Source organism: Lutjanus erythropterus, chromosome 13, assembly GCF_056507025.1.
Source record: "Lutjanus erythropterus isolate fLutEry1 chromosome 13, fLutEry1.hap2, whole genome shotgun sequence".
Taxonomy (NCBI): Eukaryota; Metazoa; Chordata; class Actinopteri; order Lutjaniformes; family Lutjanidae; genus Lutjanus; species Lutjanus erythropterus.
In genome coordinates, this window is record NC_139329.1 from 26,638,409 (window position 1) to 26,655,389 (window position 16,981).

At 39.3% G+C, this 16,981-nt stretch overlaps 1 protein-coding gene across 2 annotated transcripts in view; it reads right to left on the reverse strand.

Moving 5' to 3' along the window:
- Positions 1 to 16,981, reverse strand: part of fkbp16 (FKBP prolyl isomerase 16) — a 77,377-nt gene that overhangs the window by 3,456 nt on the left and 56,940 nt on the right. For both annotated transcript variants that reach the window (XM_084734850.1, XM_084734849.1), the window contains 3 exons: positions 3,103 to 3,320; positions 1,232 to 1,413; positions 891 to 968 (listed from right to left, as the gene is read on the reverse strand). In XM_084734850.1, the coding sequence (XP_084590976.1) occupies positions 891 to 968; positions 1,232 to 1,413; positions 3,103 to 3,320 (478 nt within the window). The remainder of the gene's footprint in view (positions 1 to 890; positions 969 to 1,231; positions 1,414 to 3,102; positions 3,321 to 16,981) is intronic.

Consider the following 16,981-nt stretch of genomic DNA (forward strand, 5'->3'; position numbering starts at 1 on the left):
AGATAACTTCAATTTCAACAAAGACTGACAGATAAATTGAAGTGTAGCCACACATGCAGAGTGGCGAGTGAGGCTCAAGCGGAGTCCTCTTTATTTTGTGTAAAAGGCAAAAAGCAATCAGGCTCTCTCTGACTTATTTTATTTCTTTATCCGAAAAGCGAACTGTTCAGTCGGATAAAGATTTATTATGAATGTAGTGCAATAACAGCTTCAAGTCCAAGCACTTTACAAATCTTGAAAACATTTCAAAAATTCAAGTGTTTCAAGGATTTCCAGCAGCTGTAAGAACCCAGATCAAAAGAATATGTAACTGTGTTGTACATGAATATATAATATTTAATTTGTTATTATGCACCAACATACCACAGCAAACTGAATAACTTAGTAATATGGCAGTGAATGGGTAAATGTGCAAAGCAAAGTGGTGCAAAAACATGTGAAGAAAGCATCAAACTGTTGTGGTCCTCAAAATATTTTCCCAAGGTTTGCAGGTCTGGAGGTACATACAGGAGGCTGATCTCATTTTTTTGAAGGTGTTACAGATGCTGGTTGGTATACATGTTAGAATATGTGTCTGAATAATTGCAGGAGCGACGGGTCACATAAACTACACAAAAATAAACTTATTTGTTCATTCATTCATTGTAAGACTTGACCGTGTTTCTTTATCATTAAAGCTGAAATTCAGAATCTACATTTAACTTTTTAATATAACATAGTATATGAGCAGTTTTTTGAAAGTTAAGTCAGCCACCACTCACTTATATTGATTGGTAGATTCAGTGGCTCTAATTTTAGAATGACCTTTCCTTTGTGTGTGTGAGGGATTCACAGGCAGATTTGGAATAAATGCGGCAAGGGGACGTACCAGCTCACCCACATAATCTCACCTTGGTGGCCGGCTCCAGTTTCAAGGCCTTTTTTAGCACCTCCATCGCCTCTTTGTATTCCCCCTTGTCTGACAGGAGCTGAAAGAGATTAGAGCACCTACAGTGTGAGCAGAGCTGGAGGACCAATAAATCACAACAGGCAGAGAACAGACAGCAATAACGCAGCCGCTATTTTCTCCTCAAAAATAATTAAATCTAATCCCATATTAAACAAATTCCTCTTCCTTCCAGGAATCCTCCCCGCAATAATCATTTATGGATTGATAAGGATCAAATGAGATGCTCCTCTCAGTTGCGGTGATGTTGTCTCTCAGTAATAACGTGACAGGATGGGGCCTCACCTTCCCCGTCCTGAAAAGGGCCTTGACGTTGTTTGGCTCGAGGGTCAGAACGTCCCGGCTGGTGTGCAGCGCGTCATCGTACTGCTCCAGTTTGAGCTGAGCGGCGGCCAGGTTGTTCAAACACTTCACCCGGTAGTCCTGCACCTCCTCCTCCTCTGCCTTCACACCGTCATCGCTACCATCTGCACAGAGACAGAGACACACAACCTCTGATTATTTGCCCTGCTGTGAACATCGAGTCTCTTTATTGGTGACACAAATATTACGGACACGAAAAACAGCAAAGTGGAACGGTTTGACAGAGTTTAGCTATCTTATCTTGGAGAGAGGTTATTGAGAAAACCTTGGAGAATATAGAGAATAGTTGGACTTTCAAAGTGAAACTCCCATCGGGTGTCATTATCAAGATAGTTAATGTTCTGTTTTTTTATTCAGTTAGATATTGTATCACTGTCCCTGCTGTAACAACGGCATGGTTTCATCATTAGACCCAAACACGTCCAGCTGAATGCAGCAGTGACCCAAGTAATGAGCACCTGTTAGCGCAAAGGAATTTTTATACTTGGCATGATACTTGAGTACGATGGGTGATAAATGCTAGCAGCTCAGGGACCACATCTGTGTGGGCGTATTTTTTATTACACTTTATAACTCAAATTAACAGTTGAATTTGGACAGTTATTTATTACATTAAGGACGCTGTGCCAGGTTGGATTCTTTAAAGCAGCGTTAACAGATTTTTTGGGGGGAAACTCTTACTGAATCTGCTACCTGCTCTTTTTTAATAACAAAGAGCAAAGTGTGAGTTTTTATTTTAGTTTATTTCTAACTTTTGTTGCTTAAATTTGCTGAAAGCTAAACCTTAATACTGAGTATTAACGTTCATTCTTGATTTTGGAAGCCCAAACTCCACATGCTTATTTCCAAATCCATTTGCAAGGTTTTCAGCTACATCTCATGGCAGAAAAGCTAGTAAGTGGACACTGATTGTTGTTTTTATGAGCAAATTTAATGCTGCATTAAGATGTGATAAAATGTGTTTAAACTTAATCACTACTCACATTGGTTTATTTACTTCCATTAAGACAGTTACCTGTGCTAAAAATCGGCGGCGTGATCACTTCTAAAGTTCATGTGAGGGCACGTTTCGTTGGTTAATAATCAAAGTGATTAATAATCTCCATGTTGCATGAATCATATTCGTGAAATATGTCTGATGAGCCCAAAACGACCCCAAAAAGAGTAAAAGACGTTGGTGCCTCTGCTTCATCATCGCTATCTTTTTTTTTTCTGGTCGTCTTCTCATCCACTAATTATGTGATCTCGATGCCCTGATAAACTTGTCTCTTCAGTGCCACAGTGAGTTCACTCACCAGCCCGCCATCATTGATGCATTATGAAGCAGTTCATGTTTTTCTCTTCACTGACTTGTTCAGTCACATTTCCCTCACGGGCCCACCCTGCCTCGTCAATGATTGAAGTGATTAAGAAGGTGGAAATAATATGAAAGTTGATTAGCTTTGATTATGCAAAAGAATCAAGCAAAAACATTTATGGCGGCACTCGGCTCAGATGGATATGGCTCTGCATGGTGATGCTGTGATTAGTGTGATGGAGGAGAGCTCTAAACTGTTATGTCATTCATGGCTGAGATTGATGTGGAAATGTTGTGTCTGAGGTCTCTATCGAATGCTGTGTTTCATGTTGCGTGTGTGTGTATGTGTGTGCACTTTTATCAGTTTTCTATTTCCATTTTCACCTTTTCCCAGAGAAGATAATACTCATATCAACTACGACAACACATGCCTGGTATAGGCGACCATATGGAAATATTTTCTATGAATAAATTCAGGTTTTGATGCTGGGTGTACCTCTGCTGCGTGTGGTTAGCACATCCAAAGCCATACAATAAGCTCTGGCAGCCAGGCTGTATTCCTCCCTCTGGAAATGAAAGTTTCCCCGCTCTCGTTTCTGGTTGCCGATGCGGATGCGGTCTGCGATGGGCAGAGTTAACGGGTCTGGTTTCTCTCCGATGTCCAGCAGCTGCAGCTGGTAGAGTAAAGGAGCCCAGGCCGGAATATCAGGCTCCCTGCATAAACAAAGACAAACACAAACATGCTCATAATCAATATTGTCACAGGAGCAAAGGAGTAGCTAAGAGTAAACTTTGGGTCAGGAGTCTTTTAAAATCCAGAAGAAACCACACCGATCTTTGAAAGATTATTAAAAAATCAATCAAGAAATCAATTTCTTTTCAAGGGAAAAGCAGAAACAAACCAGTTAACATCCCACCAACCAAACTAAAAGCTTTGTAACTCATCCATGAAAACTGATGGTCATATGCAAAATATAGTACACTGTACTTTAAAAAAAAAACTTGAGTCTTTGAGTTTGAGAAAAAAAATTATTTCAAAACTTGTTGAGTAAATTCATCAAACTGAGAATATTTTCAATTGCATCCATTTAATTTTCGAGCACCCAAATATGGACACAATTTGGACAGTTTTTTTACTTTTATACCTTGAGTACATTTCAGATCCTCCACTTTTCCACTTGAGTAAAGAAATTTAATCAGTATTTCTACTTTTACCAGGGTATTTATTTTTACACAAGTATCTGTATGTCTGCTCGAGTAAAGAATGTGTGTGCTTTTGCCGTACGTGTTCATTTCCTCCTCCAACAGCACCCGGGGTTGTAGGGGACAACAAAAGAGTTCCTGTGTGTGTTATTTCCATTTTTCTTCTCAACACTTAGACATGACAGTGTGTTGTATCTAAAAATAAATGAATCAACTTTGATTATAAGTCAAATATTTTTTTGTGGCATGGCTCCACACTGGCGGTAAACACATGATAAATGTCAACAACAGAGATATGACCGGGGTTGTTGTATCTTGGACCCACACTAGACAACAAACAACAAACTGCTTTGATCAACACGCAGCTGATATTATCAATCACTACCAGCAAACACTGTCAGAGGTGCTCTGTGTTGCTCCACAGTCCTCACCTTCTGCTGCTGCGCTACAAACCTGTATAATACTGATCCCCCCTTGTCTCCAATAAACGGAAATTCTCTGGCATTTCGTACAAAAGCGCATCACCACTCTCAGTCTTTTTAACTCTGTCATACCAGCTCTGAACACAACACTCTGCTGATCACATGTATGCGTTCAGTTTTTTTGTACTTACATGTGTGAATGTGTGAATGTACTTGCATGTATTTATGTTTTATGGAATGTGTAGTATAGTATACACTGTATGTATCATGGTAAAACAAACTTCCCCTCACATAATGCCGAGTATTTCAATTCGTAAAAAGGTTATATAGCCCCTTTCTACTGCACAGATATGACCATACAGGTGCTTTCGCTGTGGTTTCATCAGAAAGTGAGAAAGCCTTGAGGTGGAAACTTCCTTGAAGTGATGACTCAGTTTAGCAGAAGATTTTCCAATTTAGTCCTAAATTTAAACTCTCCCATCAAGACAAGGACGAGTGACTAATAGAAACAGTTTCATCCCACAGAACACTGATGAATACTTTCTGAGTATTCCAAAGGTATTTCGACAAATGTGCGGTGTCCAGGGAAAGCTTGTTCTCAGTATGAGTATGCTCGGTTGCACACTAGAATTGTTAACTCCCATTTTTCACTTTTTCAAAGGATTAGACTGTCATAAAATAAAGAGAATAGTCTAATTCTGCTCTATATATATAAAAAAAACACCCTGAGAAAACTTCTGTTAGGATTTGGGGCAATCAATAAAACTGACTTGACTTGGACTAAACCGTAGATTATTTTTCATTGCTCTGGCACAAAACGCACTCCATGGCCACACCTTTCAAATTCAATTCAAATATTTTCAAATTCAAACCAAACCACCACCAAACCTCTGTGTATTCACACACTATTTTGCACGTTAACATACAACTGTTGAATTTATGTTAAAAACCAAGATGAATTAAAACTCCTAATTTGGACAGTGAGCATCTTTTTTCATTGCTTGATAACCTCTGAGAAAGATTTATGTCAAGGTGACAAAACAATCACAGGTGACCCAGTTTGTGATCGTACTGGCGTTTCACCATCTCTTCCAGGCACAGACTGGTTCACAGCCCATCACAGGATGGTGTCACTTTTCCTTCCACCTTACTGTCCGCTACTCAACCTCACCCCCAGGAAATATTTTCCTCATGGAGGTGGAAGATTTATGTCCACCAGCCACATGATCAGATGTCCCTCTTGAACACAAGTGAATGCTGGATGTCTGGACATATCTGCAGAGGATTGCCAGGGATGGATCAGATCAGGCATGCAAAAAGATTCTTTCCCAGATGTGTTGCAAGCAGGGCTGTACTGAACATTCTGCAGCTTCATTCATAACCTTGACATTCGAATTCTAAATCAACACTTGAATGCTGCGCAGTTTGTTTGGTTTTTTTGCATGTCTGTTCATTCAGTTTAAACCCAGTGCTCATGCACGGTCGCGGATAACGATAAGGCGAGGATTGTTTTGAACTGCTGTGATCCAGACATTTTCAAGAACCCCAAAGCTTTGTCCAAAAACCAAAATTTATTTTAGACAGATAAAAAAAAAATCAAAACATGTTTTTATCTGCCAAAACATTATGCTACAATCCATATTTGTTTAAAAAAAACTGCTCTCAAAAAAGTTTGCTCTCCCGCCTGAGGCACATACCTGTATTGACAGGGTAGTTTAGCAGCAATCTAACAACACCATAAATTACATTTATGTTCAGCTTCATTCAAAAACCTCAATAGAAGCTTTGAGTGTAAAAGACATTCGACACAGCCTTGGTTGCAAGACAGAACATATGTTGTTGATGAGAGGACTAGTATGGTTGTATCTCATCTGTAGCTTTCTCTTGAATATATACAGCTGTTTATTGCATTATTGTGCACTTGGAATTACTCCCTGCAAAAATTGTGCAAAAAATCCTAAATGTAACATTTGTAATTCATTTCTGTGAATCAGTTATTTTTGTTGTAATGGAATAATGATTTATGCTAAATAAAGACACACATACTATAGTCTTTACAAGACAATAGTGACATATTATAATGCTACCTGTGTTATTTAGGTCACTATAATGAAATAAATGTTGACAAATGTCCATGTCAGTAAGGAGAACTGAGCTAAGAGTTTTGGGGAAAAAAATACAGCCCAATGTAGAGAAATGTAAGTTAGATTTTTTTAAGAAAACTGTACATTTCACCCTGTCCAGAAGCTCACACACTTTAAAGGATATCTGAGCGACTCCAGCTCATTTGAGTAGACAAGAATTTGAAACTGGTACGAACCTGTGAGCCGTCGACGGCTTCAGCTTACTCAAGAGTCACTCAGAAGGAAAGTTAATTTGGTTTTCAATCATCGGGCTTCTGTGACCACATGGCACACAATGGTCCATTATCAGTTACTCTGTGGAGGCTCTGATTCCAAAGGTGTGTGTGTGTGTGTGTGTGTGTGTGTGTGTGTGTGTGTGTGTGTGTGTGTGTGTGTGTGTGAGTGTGCGAGAGAGAGACAGGAAGGCACTGAATGAAATGACGGCTTCAGCTTATTTTGAAAAGCTGATTTTGAAGACAGGAAAAAACAAAAATACTGAATTATGTATGGTTAAGCACACACTCACAATAACTTTGTTTGTTCACAATAATTAAACTGGTTGCACTTAAATGTACATAATAAGAAATAAAAGGCAATACTTTGTGTCAAATTAGATAAAACCCGACAGTTTTAGCCTCATGTCAGACTATTGGGGGGTAATTAGAGACACATTACAACAGAACTGTACTGTCAACTAAAGTGTACTGTTAGACCCTTATTAGACTTTATTACAGGGCAATTAGAGACACAATAAAACAGAACTGTACAATAAACTAAAGCGTATTGTTTCCCCCTGTCACTCACAGACAAAATACTCCTCTCCCTCTATGTTACTTGATAGATTGGGTTCACATTGTTTTTAAATGGGGAAGTAGCTGATACATGATTTCACTTTAGTTAACAGTTCAGTTCTATTGTAATGCATCTCTAATTACCCTCTAATAAAGTCTCATAAGTGTATAATAAATGGTCTAATACTGTCTCATAAAGATCGTATTATTTCTAGTCTTTCTACTTTGAAAAGGATCCTGTCAGTTTACATGAAACCAACAAAATAAAGATCTAAAACAAAGTGAGACAGAAGGAAGTACAGCTCCCAGCAGACCCCACCCAGTGACTGTTTCCTGCAAAGTGATAGTACTGGGAGTTGTGTCAGGGCATGAATTATTCAAACTGGTTGTGTCAATGACACAATTTATGTCTGTCCAACAGAATTAGTTGTATCCCCAGCTACTGGCAGGTTGTGTCAGCAGGTGGGATCAGATTACCCTTTCACCTCTCCTCTCTGGAGACCACGTCCACTGTCACAGAACACACAGGAGTGTGAAACCAGCAGCTGATCCGAGGCCTCAGAAACCTGAGCCGGATCCCTGCGCTCAGGACCGGAGGAAGTGGCGTTCAGAGACTTTATCGTTTAGAGCCGCGAAGTAGACGCAGGTCTTTCAGAAGCCGGCCTAAACTATTTCTGACAGTAGCGTTCAGTCCTGTCAACTTGTTTTTGCATACCACTGCGTGTTTACAAGGATCAGAGACGAGTTGTGTAACAGGTCGCTCAAGAGCAGCGGAGAAGAAGACAGTTGATTCATTTATGAAGAACATACAGCACATGGCCTGCTGGGTAATGTTAGTCCTCCTAAAACGGGCCTCATACATCTGACCATTAGAGACGGATCTTAATGTCATGAGTTCTGCTGCTGTACCAAGAATGTGACACCGTCACCAAATGATTCACTTCACAGTTTGTACAGTGCATGAACATACTGTAGCTACTTGTTGTCCTTGCATATTTTTCTCTACTCTTATCTAAAAATATTACACAATATTCTGAAGGCTGCGTATTATGTAACAGTGTGCAGAGTATAACAATAACACACACAGTGTCCTGCCTGCTGTGCCCTGCTAGTGCCTGGCTCCAGATTACTTCTGTGCATTCACCTCACAATCCACTCTTCAACAAACCGGATGTTTTGAAGTTACTGAATACATACTACTGCACAATAAAAGTCTGTCCATCTTCTTACTTTGACACGCTTCATAAATAATGTGCAAAGAACTGACTCCAAAGTGGTTTCTGCATTCACTCATTCACTGTACAGCAATGGAGGAAAAGTAAAAGTAAAGTGAAAGCAGCAACACAACAATGTGAAAGTACTATCAACAAAATGTACATAAAGCAACAGTAACTAAACTTATTCCACTCAGAAAAAAATGGCCCCTGTGATTGTTATATTATCATATAATATTGGATTATTATTGCATCATAGTGTAGGAGGTATTATACTGCTGCCGTTGGTTAATTTTCAACACAAAATATGTAAATTCAGCCACTAGTGGTCTCTCTCAAATTCTAAAAATAACAAAATACGTAGTTTGATGATATCCTGATGTAGCATGGGATCATGGGAGTTGTTGTCTTCACTGTTAAACTACCACCATAGCTGATGAAAATCTATCTGACATGACTCAAGCAGAAATCATGTTTATGGACGTGGGAATATTAAAGTTTTATTCATGTTCCATTTAGTCACTTTCACAGACTTCCTTCCTCACTCTCTGATGTATCCGATGTATCCCGTGTTTTCCCGGAGGTTAGCTTCTAGCAACTGGTAGGAAATACACCATTACCGAGAATAACTTACAGTACATTGTTGGAAACATTTGGGATAATGTAAGCACACAGCTCAATAAAATACGTCTCACGTTTTTAGACATTTTAATGCAGAAATGTTACACATTAAAGTTTTCATTATTTTATATTCATATACATTGTCAAATTTATGTCTTTTGGATCTTTTTTTTTTACACAAAGTAGTTTTTACAACTGAGTAGCTTTCATTAACCAAGCTAGATTTCTCCCTGGGGAAACTTTGCTGTGGTTCAACACAGCAAAGATTTCAGACACTTATCTTCCTCTTGCATCATCGCTGACATATGTATTGTCACACAGCTTCCATCAGATTTCATTGTGTGACTGTAAGCAGAAGTTGCGTACATGCCACAGACACTACTTTTAAGTGTACCATATAGTACATAGATTTCATACTCTGAATTCAGGCACTGAAATAAAATGGCAGAAGGTAAACATAGCACAACCTATTTCTCTAGTTAGTTTTAAAATGAACATGACAAACTCTTTAAAAGCATATCAGACTTAACTAAAGCAGCTCCACAGATATCTGTTAAATGTAATTTTAGAGCACTTCTTATTGTTATATGCCTTATATCAACAATAGAAAAACAAAAGAAGAAAGAAAACTGCATATGTGTGATTGTATATCAGCTGACAATGTCGGTTCCCACTAAGGAACAGGTTAAATACATTTACTGGATGTCTCATTAAAGGAAGGAAGGAAACAGGTCATTATATCCTATCATTATTTCCAACAGGACCTACAGATGTCAGAATCATGAGTTAAACAGTGTTTGGTTTGTAAATAACTCTGCAGCAAAAACCTCTTATGGCCATTATGCCATTAGATATTGATTTTTTTTTTTTTTAGAGGAAACACACCCACTTTGCTGCTCATGACTCACACAGATCGGGACACATTAGATGAGAAGTGATGAGTCATTTCTGATTAATCGACGCACGTACAGCTGCTTCAGTGACAACTGAACAAACACAAACTACATGTGCCACAGTCAGACTTAATGAATCCTGAATTATGTGTTATTATGTTACAAAGGAAACAGAATCACACACACACACACACACACACACACACACACACACACACACACACACACACACACACACACAGGATTCAACAGGTGACCTTCGAAGCATTATGTCATTGAGGTCAGCAGCTAATATGCGCAAGCAATAAGCAAAAAAAAACACTGCACAAGAAAGGATTTATGTCTTAAACATGGTGGAATAATTTGAATAACTGAGAGCTGAGCTTCCATTGTTACCATCATGAGCATTAAACAAAATCGGCATGACTGGCGAGCTGTTGAGTGTAATCTGAGAACGCCGTGCGCTGACAGATCTATAAGGTTTATGGTGTCATGTGGGTCACTGGTGATTAGCACCGCACCAGCGTGCTGCTGTGCTGAGCTCAGCCAATGAGCCTCCAGGGTCTTATTAGCGCAAACAGGAAGTAGAGGCTGGTCAGCGGGGTGAGATCGCTCTGCAAGATCCCAGTGAAACCTGAACCTGCAACTTTAGAGCAGGTCCATGTCCTACAACCGAGCCGCAGAGCCGGCCTCCTCTGACTGACCTCCCTCTCTGCTGCTCTTCAAGAGACTCACTTATCAGACAAACATGAGCTTTGGTTTTTAAGACTGCCTCTAGCTTGACATGGTTGTTAACTTAATGTAGTTTTTGAGCATTATTTCATAATGGGAATTAGTGCTGTGTAATAGTCACTGCTCTTTCTAGTCTCTCAGGATCAGGGTTGGGCCCTACGTGGGGTTGCAGAGTTTTTCTAAGCATGTCAGAAACGGTCTAGAAAGGAGAAAGGAGTCATTTCCTGTATCTGTGTCACAGATACAGGCTCCGCCCCTTTAGGTCCTGAGTCTATTCAAACCAATTGGAGAAGTGAACGTGAGCACAGATTATAACTGATTGTTTCACCATATAGTCACTGAATTAAATATTGAAGCCACATATCTTCCAGTCATTCTGACAATAAAATGGTATTTTTCAGACAGACAACTCAATGGAAATATTACTTTGTTCGAAACCTATTTCAGCAACACACTCATGATATTTGACAACATAAGCTCTATAGCAATATTTAGAATATTAAGTTAGCAAATAAATATGAACAGCAAAATGAGGAACAAACATTAAACTGCACTGTGTTTAGTGAATTGTGTCATGCCATTGTGTTATCTTGTTATATAGAGCATCTTTGGCATGGTATATTGAGATACATTTTCATCAGTGGTAGAAGAAGCACACCATTTTAGTTTCAGTGTATTAGCATGCTAACATTTGCTAACTGGCACCACAATCTACAGCTAAAGCTAAAGAGAAACTTAATACAAACTATAGGTTGAGGCTTATTAATCTTCAGGGAAAAGATTCACTCAGCAAAGGCCACTGAATTGTTTAAACTGTTAAAATTTGACGTGCATTGGACATTCACATGATGGTCATTTTTAAGAGCGGTATGTAGAAATGTCAGGGAGAAAAAAAAGCCTTATTACAAGTTGAGAAAAGTAGAGAAAAAAATCCACATTTTGGATCTGATGATGGTACTTCATCACCAAAGTTATTAAAGTCATCCTGAGGGCAACATGAATATTTTCACCATCCCACAGTTGTTGGGATATTTCACTTTGAACCAAAAATGTCACCCTATTAGTGGTGCTACATGAACAGTCAATGAATCACTAAAATCATTTGGATTATAAAATTTTGTCAAGGTATTGTAATTTTCAAAATGGTGGACAGACAAAACAATACCCAGATCTAAAACTGGCCTAATTTATCAAAAATACTTAGAATCCCCAAATGATCTTGCTATAATAATGCCTGTAGATTTATCAAATGTTCTATACTTTTTATTACAGAGTTTTGCTGAGAGTTGTTCAAAATGAAAACACTGTGCTATTCTTTCCTCAGTAGCAAACAGTCTTACAAAGAAATGACCCTGCTGGTTGCCACCTGACCCAAACCAGAGAAAAGGTCAGTGTGAAGACACACGGGGAGTTTTTTTTTTTTTTTGGGCGTTCAGCAACAGGACAGAGCCCGAGGGCTGAACTGAGTTTAAGATATGAGACATTTGCTGAGGCAGCAGCTCAGACAGCGCTGAGAGACAGAGGCAGGTTCAGGTGGCTGTCTGCGTGTATACAGACTCTCTCTGCCCACATTTATGGTAACGTTTACTGCAGGTCACCAGGCAAATCACGGCTAACAATATACTATAACGTGTTTAGATAGAAATGATGAATATTTAAGCAAAAGTGTTTTGATTGTTGGTTTTATCAAACTATTGTTGTTGGAGAAAGATCTTCCTCCGTGTCACTCTGCTCTGTTAGAATCAAATGTTTCCGGGCTATTTGCTCACGTGTACTGTTGCCACCTCTCTTTATCGGTCAGATTTATTTATCCATTCATTAATTCACTTGTGTTCTTGTTGGCCAGACTTGTTTTGCCCTGACTGATGAATCTGCACCACCAATATCATTTGATTCACAGTTAGATGGGACAATCAATACCACTCTTATAACCGTTTGTCAAATATTGCAGCCAGTGACTGAAAGCTTAGATTAGCATAAAGCCTGAGTCTTTTCAAAGAAAGAAACACGTTATGTCATGTTAACTAAATCGTGTAAAAAAAATATATATATAAAAATTACAAGTTGTTGTTTTACATGGGGTTATGACTATTTCTTAGCTGCAGTAGCTGAGTGCAGTGACTTCCTGGAGTCTTATCATCACTGTGAGTTTGCCCGGCAACCGGAGGAGATTCTGCACAGACAGAAGAGAGGTATCAATCTTCAGGTACGTCTCTTGCTGAGAAAACACGTCACGAGAACATGGTAAGAATGGAGCTTGTTCATTGGTGCTTGGTTTGCTCCTGTATGTTGCAATGTTTCTGGAGCTTTCAGGTTTCGGCACAAAAACTACTTGGCTAGGTTATGCAAAATATCATGATTTGGGTTAAAATAAGTGTTAATATTACCCAAACCTTGATTTCTTTCTCTTATCTGCCATTATCCCACAGTTGTCACAGCAAGCAGAAATACAAAGCTAACTTGTGTCGTACCAATCCCATTGCAGACTAATTAGACAGATGTTAACACGTTATTGCCTTGAAACACAACCACAACGACAGATGCAATCTTTTCTAACTTTCAGCAAGACAGCAAATACTCAGAGTTTTTCCCAAAATTCAAACTATTCCTTTAGGAGTTGTTATTTCTGTAAGTCAACTTACAATAATTTGTGCAGCATCATCCACATTCGTCACCATTTTTGTGCAATTGCTCAGCTTCATTTGTCTGGCACAAGAAGATTACGTCCCCTTTTTCGGTCCTGCCTACAAATTTGTTGGAAGCTGGAAAAATGTGAAAGAGGTCTGGAACCAGACTAGACATAAATATAACTACAATATTAAGTGAAATCGAATATAACATTACTGTATATGCCTCTAGCCATTAGTGCACTGAAAAAGAGAAGCAAAATAAAAGAAATCATATCGTCAGAGATATTTCACTGTGACCTTCTACCACAACATGGAACATTAAACAACAGAAATTAAACAAATGTCTAATCTGTTTATGAAGACACTCACTGTTTCTCAGCCAGCAGCATTTTTATTGTCTGATGTTTGTATGACGTGATTGTATTTCTTGTATTGTGATTATAAACAGATCAGATTAAAAGAGGAATGTTTCCACTCTTCTCGCGTTCGTATGAATGATGTGATAAGACCGACGAGCTGCTCTCTCTTGTCTCATGGGAAGTTAGGCATTCATTATAGATGGATTTGATTCATGTGTTGTGGCTTAGCAAACTTCCTCATTAAGGTGTATGATAGTGCCGCTGACTCACCCTGTTATCTGTCAAGCAGGCCCCTCGCCGCTCTGAATGAAAGGAAAAACTCCCTCAGAGGGAAAACAGTGGTCACTTTGACGTCATGCTCTCCATTTTAAAAGATGGAAAGGCCAGCAATGTACCTCATACTGGTTTCTATGGTTACAACCTCCGATAGTGCACTAATATGCCGTAAAAAATGTGGTGTGCAGCTTTGATAGTACAAAATCCAAGAGGATTTATGAGGTTGTTTTTTTTTTTTCAGCAGTGAAAACAGGTCTGCTCCTGCTGTTGTTCAGTGTCTGTTTTGATTCTTGGATGGACACACAGCACCAATGCAGTCGTGCAAAGGAGCTTAGCTTTAATCCCGGCATTTGTGAGACGTCACAGCTGTTTTTCCTCGCCTGCTGCCATACTAGTTAATTTTCAGCAAAACAGACTCCTATTACAGTCAGAGATGTAAAAACTAAGTCATTGGCAGAGCTCAGCGCAGCAGCACTCTGGTGTGGCGCTAATCACCAGTGACCGACATGACACCTTTCAGCTGCTCCCTCGGCATGTGCTTTCCTCTCCTTTTTGTTTTTATTTCCTCCTCCAGCAACGAGCCAATGAAACTGTGCTCGCAGGGATCAAGGGCAGCTACTGCCTACATCCTGGCTGCTGAGCTCCTCAAAAGTCTCCTTATAATCTACAGCAGATTTCCTTAGCCTGTTAAAATGAATCCAATCTCAGCCCTGGACTACCTGCAGGGCATGGAGTGGCTGTTTAATAGCATGGATCTGTAGTTGCCAGGCTATTTCAGAGGGACTATTTGGTTACACAACTTTATTAAACCTGTTTTAAACAGAGACAGTACAGTACATATAGTGGTTGTCTGCAGTAGGCACAGTGAACATCAGAACCAGTACATTGCAGAGTTTTCTTGCAATCAAATTTGTTTTCAATCAGTGTTTCTAAATAAAGTGTGTAAAAGACATTGTGTGTACCCTTGAAGTCAAATAAATCAATGAGTGCATTTACTCATTTAAACACTGGTAAAGATGATTTTTAAGGCCTTTCAAAACCTATACTGTTTACATCAATGTTTGCTCGACAGCAGTGTTTTTTTTTTCGTTCAGAGGAAAAGTCAGTCTGAACACAACCTCATGGCATGTTGTCACATGCAGGTGTTTCCGACTGATTTTTCAGTGGTCCATCTCACGTGTCTCTGACAGAACAGATACACATCTGTCTTTATCAGTCAAGTTCTCTACACATGCCGCATAACAACTCACATTTCAGTTGTGCTACACATGTATGAACATGACCTGAATTGTATTTTCATGCTTTAAGTCTAGTTGTCCTCGGTTTTCCTTGTGTAAGTGATCATGTCAGGCTCTAACCACTGCCAAATCATTGTTGACCTACACTTAAAACTGTGCCTGAACCGATCCTGTATAGACACAGACGGAGCGATGAGGCAGCTGCTGCTGCTCTGCTAACGTGCTGCTCATGTTACGACTCCTGTGTGGACACAGGGTGACAGTTACTATGTTTTTGGCAACCTAACAAATATAAGTCTAAAGCCACACTTCCACCAACAGCACCCAGAACTTTTAGTGCCAGAAACTACTTCACAAGGAACAAAAGATTCTTTCAGCCCATTGTTGTCTGCAATTCCACCGCGGCCTGTGGACCTGCAAAGATTTGGCAAATTAGTCCACTGACATATGAAACTGTGATGGTTGTTTTTACACGTTATTACTACATGCAAGTGTACAACAACGATGAAAAAATATAAGGCATGGAGAAGGTTCAAGTTGTGCAGCTGTTGATCGTGATTTTCTGCTTTGCAAACGGCATCACTGAGTTGCTATATATATGAGATATAGCTACATACTTTTTTAGTATCAAATAAAAGCTTTGAGACTCAACTATAAAGCGAGCCAAAACAATGAGCTGAAACTGACTAAAATCTGCATAAAGTGTGCAGTTAAGTCTCATGTCTAAACAAAGTTAGATAGATAATTTATCAGATTAATCAGACAGGAATCAGTTGTGAGATCCACCTCCCTGCAGTGAACGAGTGACTGAGTGAATGAATGAGGGAAGTTCAAAGCTTTCGAACAAAACAACAGCTTTACTCTGACTCACAGGTGAGCAGGAGAAGTTTCAGACTCTACCTTATGCAATAATCTGAAATCTCTCACAGGTTTGGTCTCTGATATGTGGCAGCATCTAGATGAATAATTCCTTTAAAAAAAAGGTTCAAAGCTTTTGGTCTGCATTAGGGTGGATAAGAGCAATCTGTCTTACACAGAAATATATCACCACAGGTCATTATCTACAATATCAGCCTGGCTGTTATCTGTAGAAGATATCTTATCCCGGGATTGACTCTAAATCCATAATCAATCAATATGAACAAGCAGACGTCTCGGAGGTGTGCACGGTGCGGTCAAGTGGCAATTTCTCATGCGGCCCCGGGAGCGGGGTTTAGTTTCAGTGGATTCTCAGTGAGCTGAATGTGAAGCTGCAGTTAACAGCAATGACAGCTCGGTTCTTTCTTTGCTCAGACGTTATGTCGACTGTTTATATAAACCGAATCTCTGCCAGTTTTGGGTTTCACTTCTGAACTTCAAAGCTTTCTAAGTTACGACAAATTCTGAGCGAGGATCCAAAAATCCTTCCCTTTGAAAGATGAAAGTCCCCCTCTTCCATTACAGTTATATACTTCACATAAACGTCTGCCTACTTCAGTGGACATATGAATCCCTGAATGTTGGAAGAGTATTTTATGGTTTCTGTTTAGACAAGCAGTTTAATTTGCATTCAGATCAAAGATTTATTTTTTCTAGAAAGTGTGATTTGGGCATAAAATATGGTTGAGACATTCATTATCATTCAACAGGCTTGCTGTTTGCCTCCCTCTGTGGTTACAGAGTTGTGAACATTAACGTTTGTGGCCACAAGCTGCTCATTGCTTTATGTATGACATTCTGCTACGGGAGTAAATGTCATAAAGCGATATTGATCAGAAATTAATTTCCCTTTTAGGTCCGAGCTGTCACACATGCATGTGCTGAAAACAGATAACTCCCACTGAGAAAATGTCACCTTTTCCCCGAATATCATTTTGCAAATTGAGCGCACAAC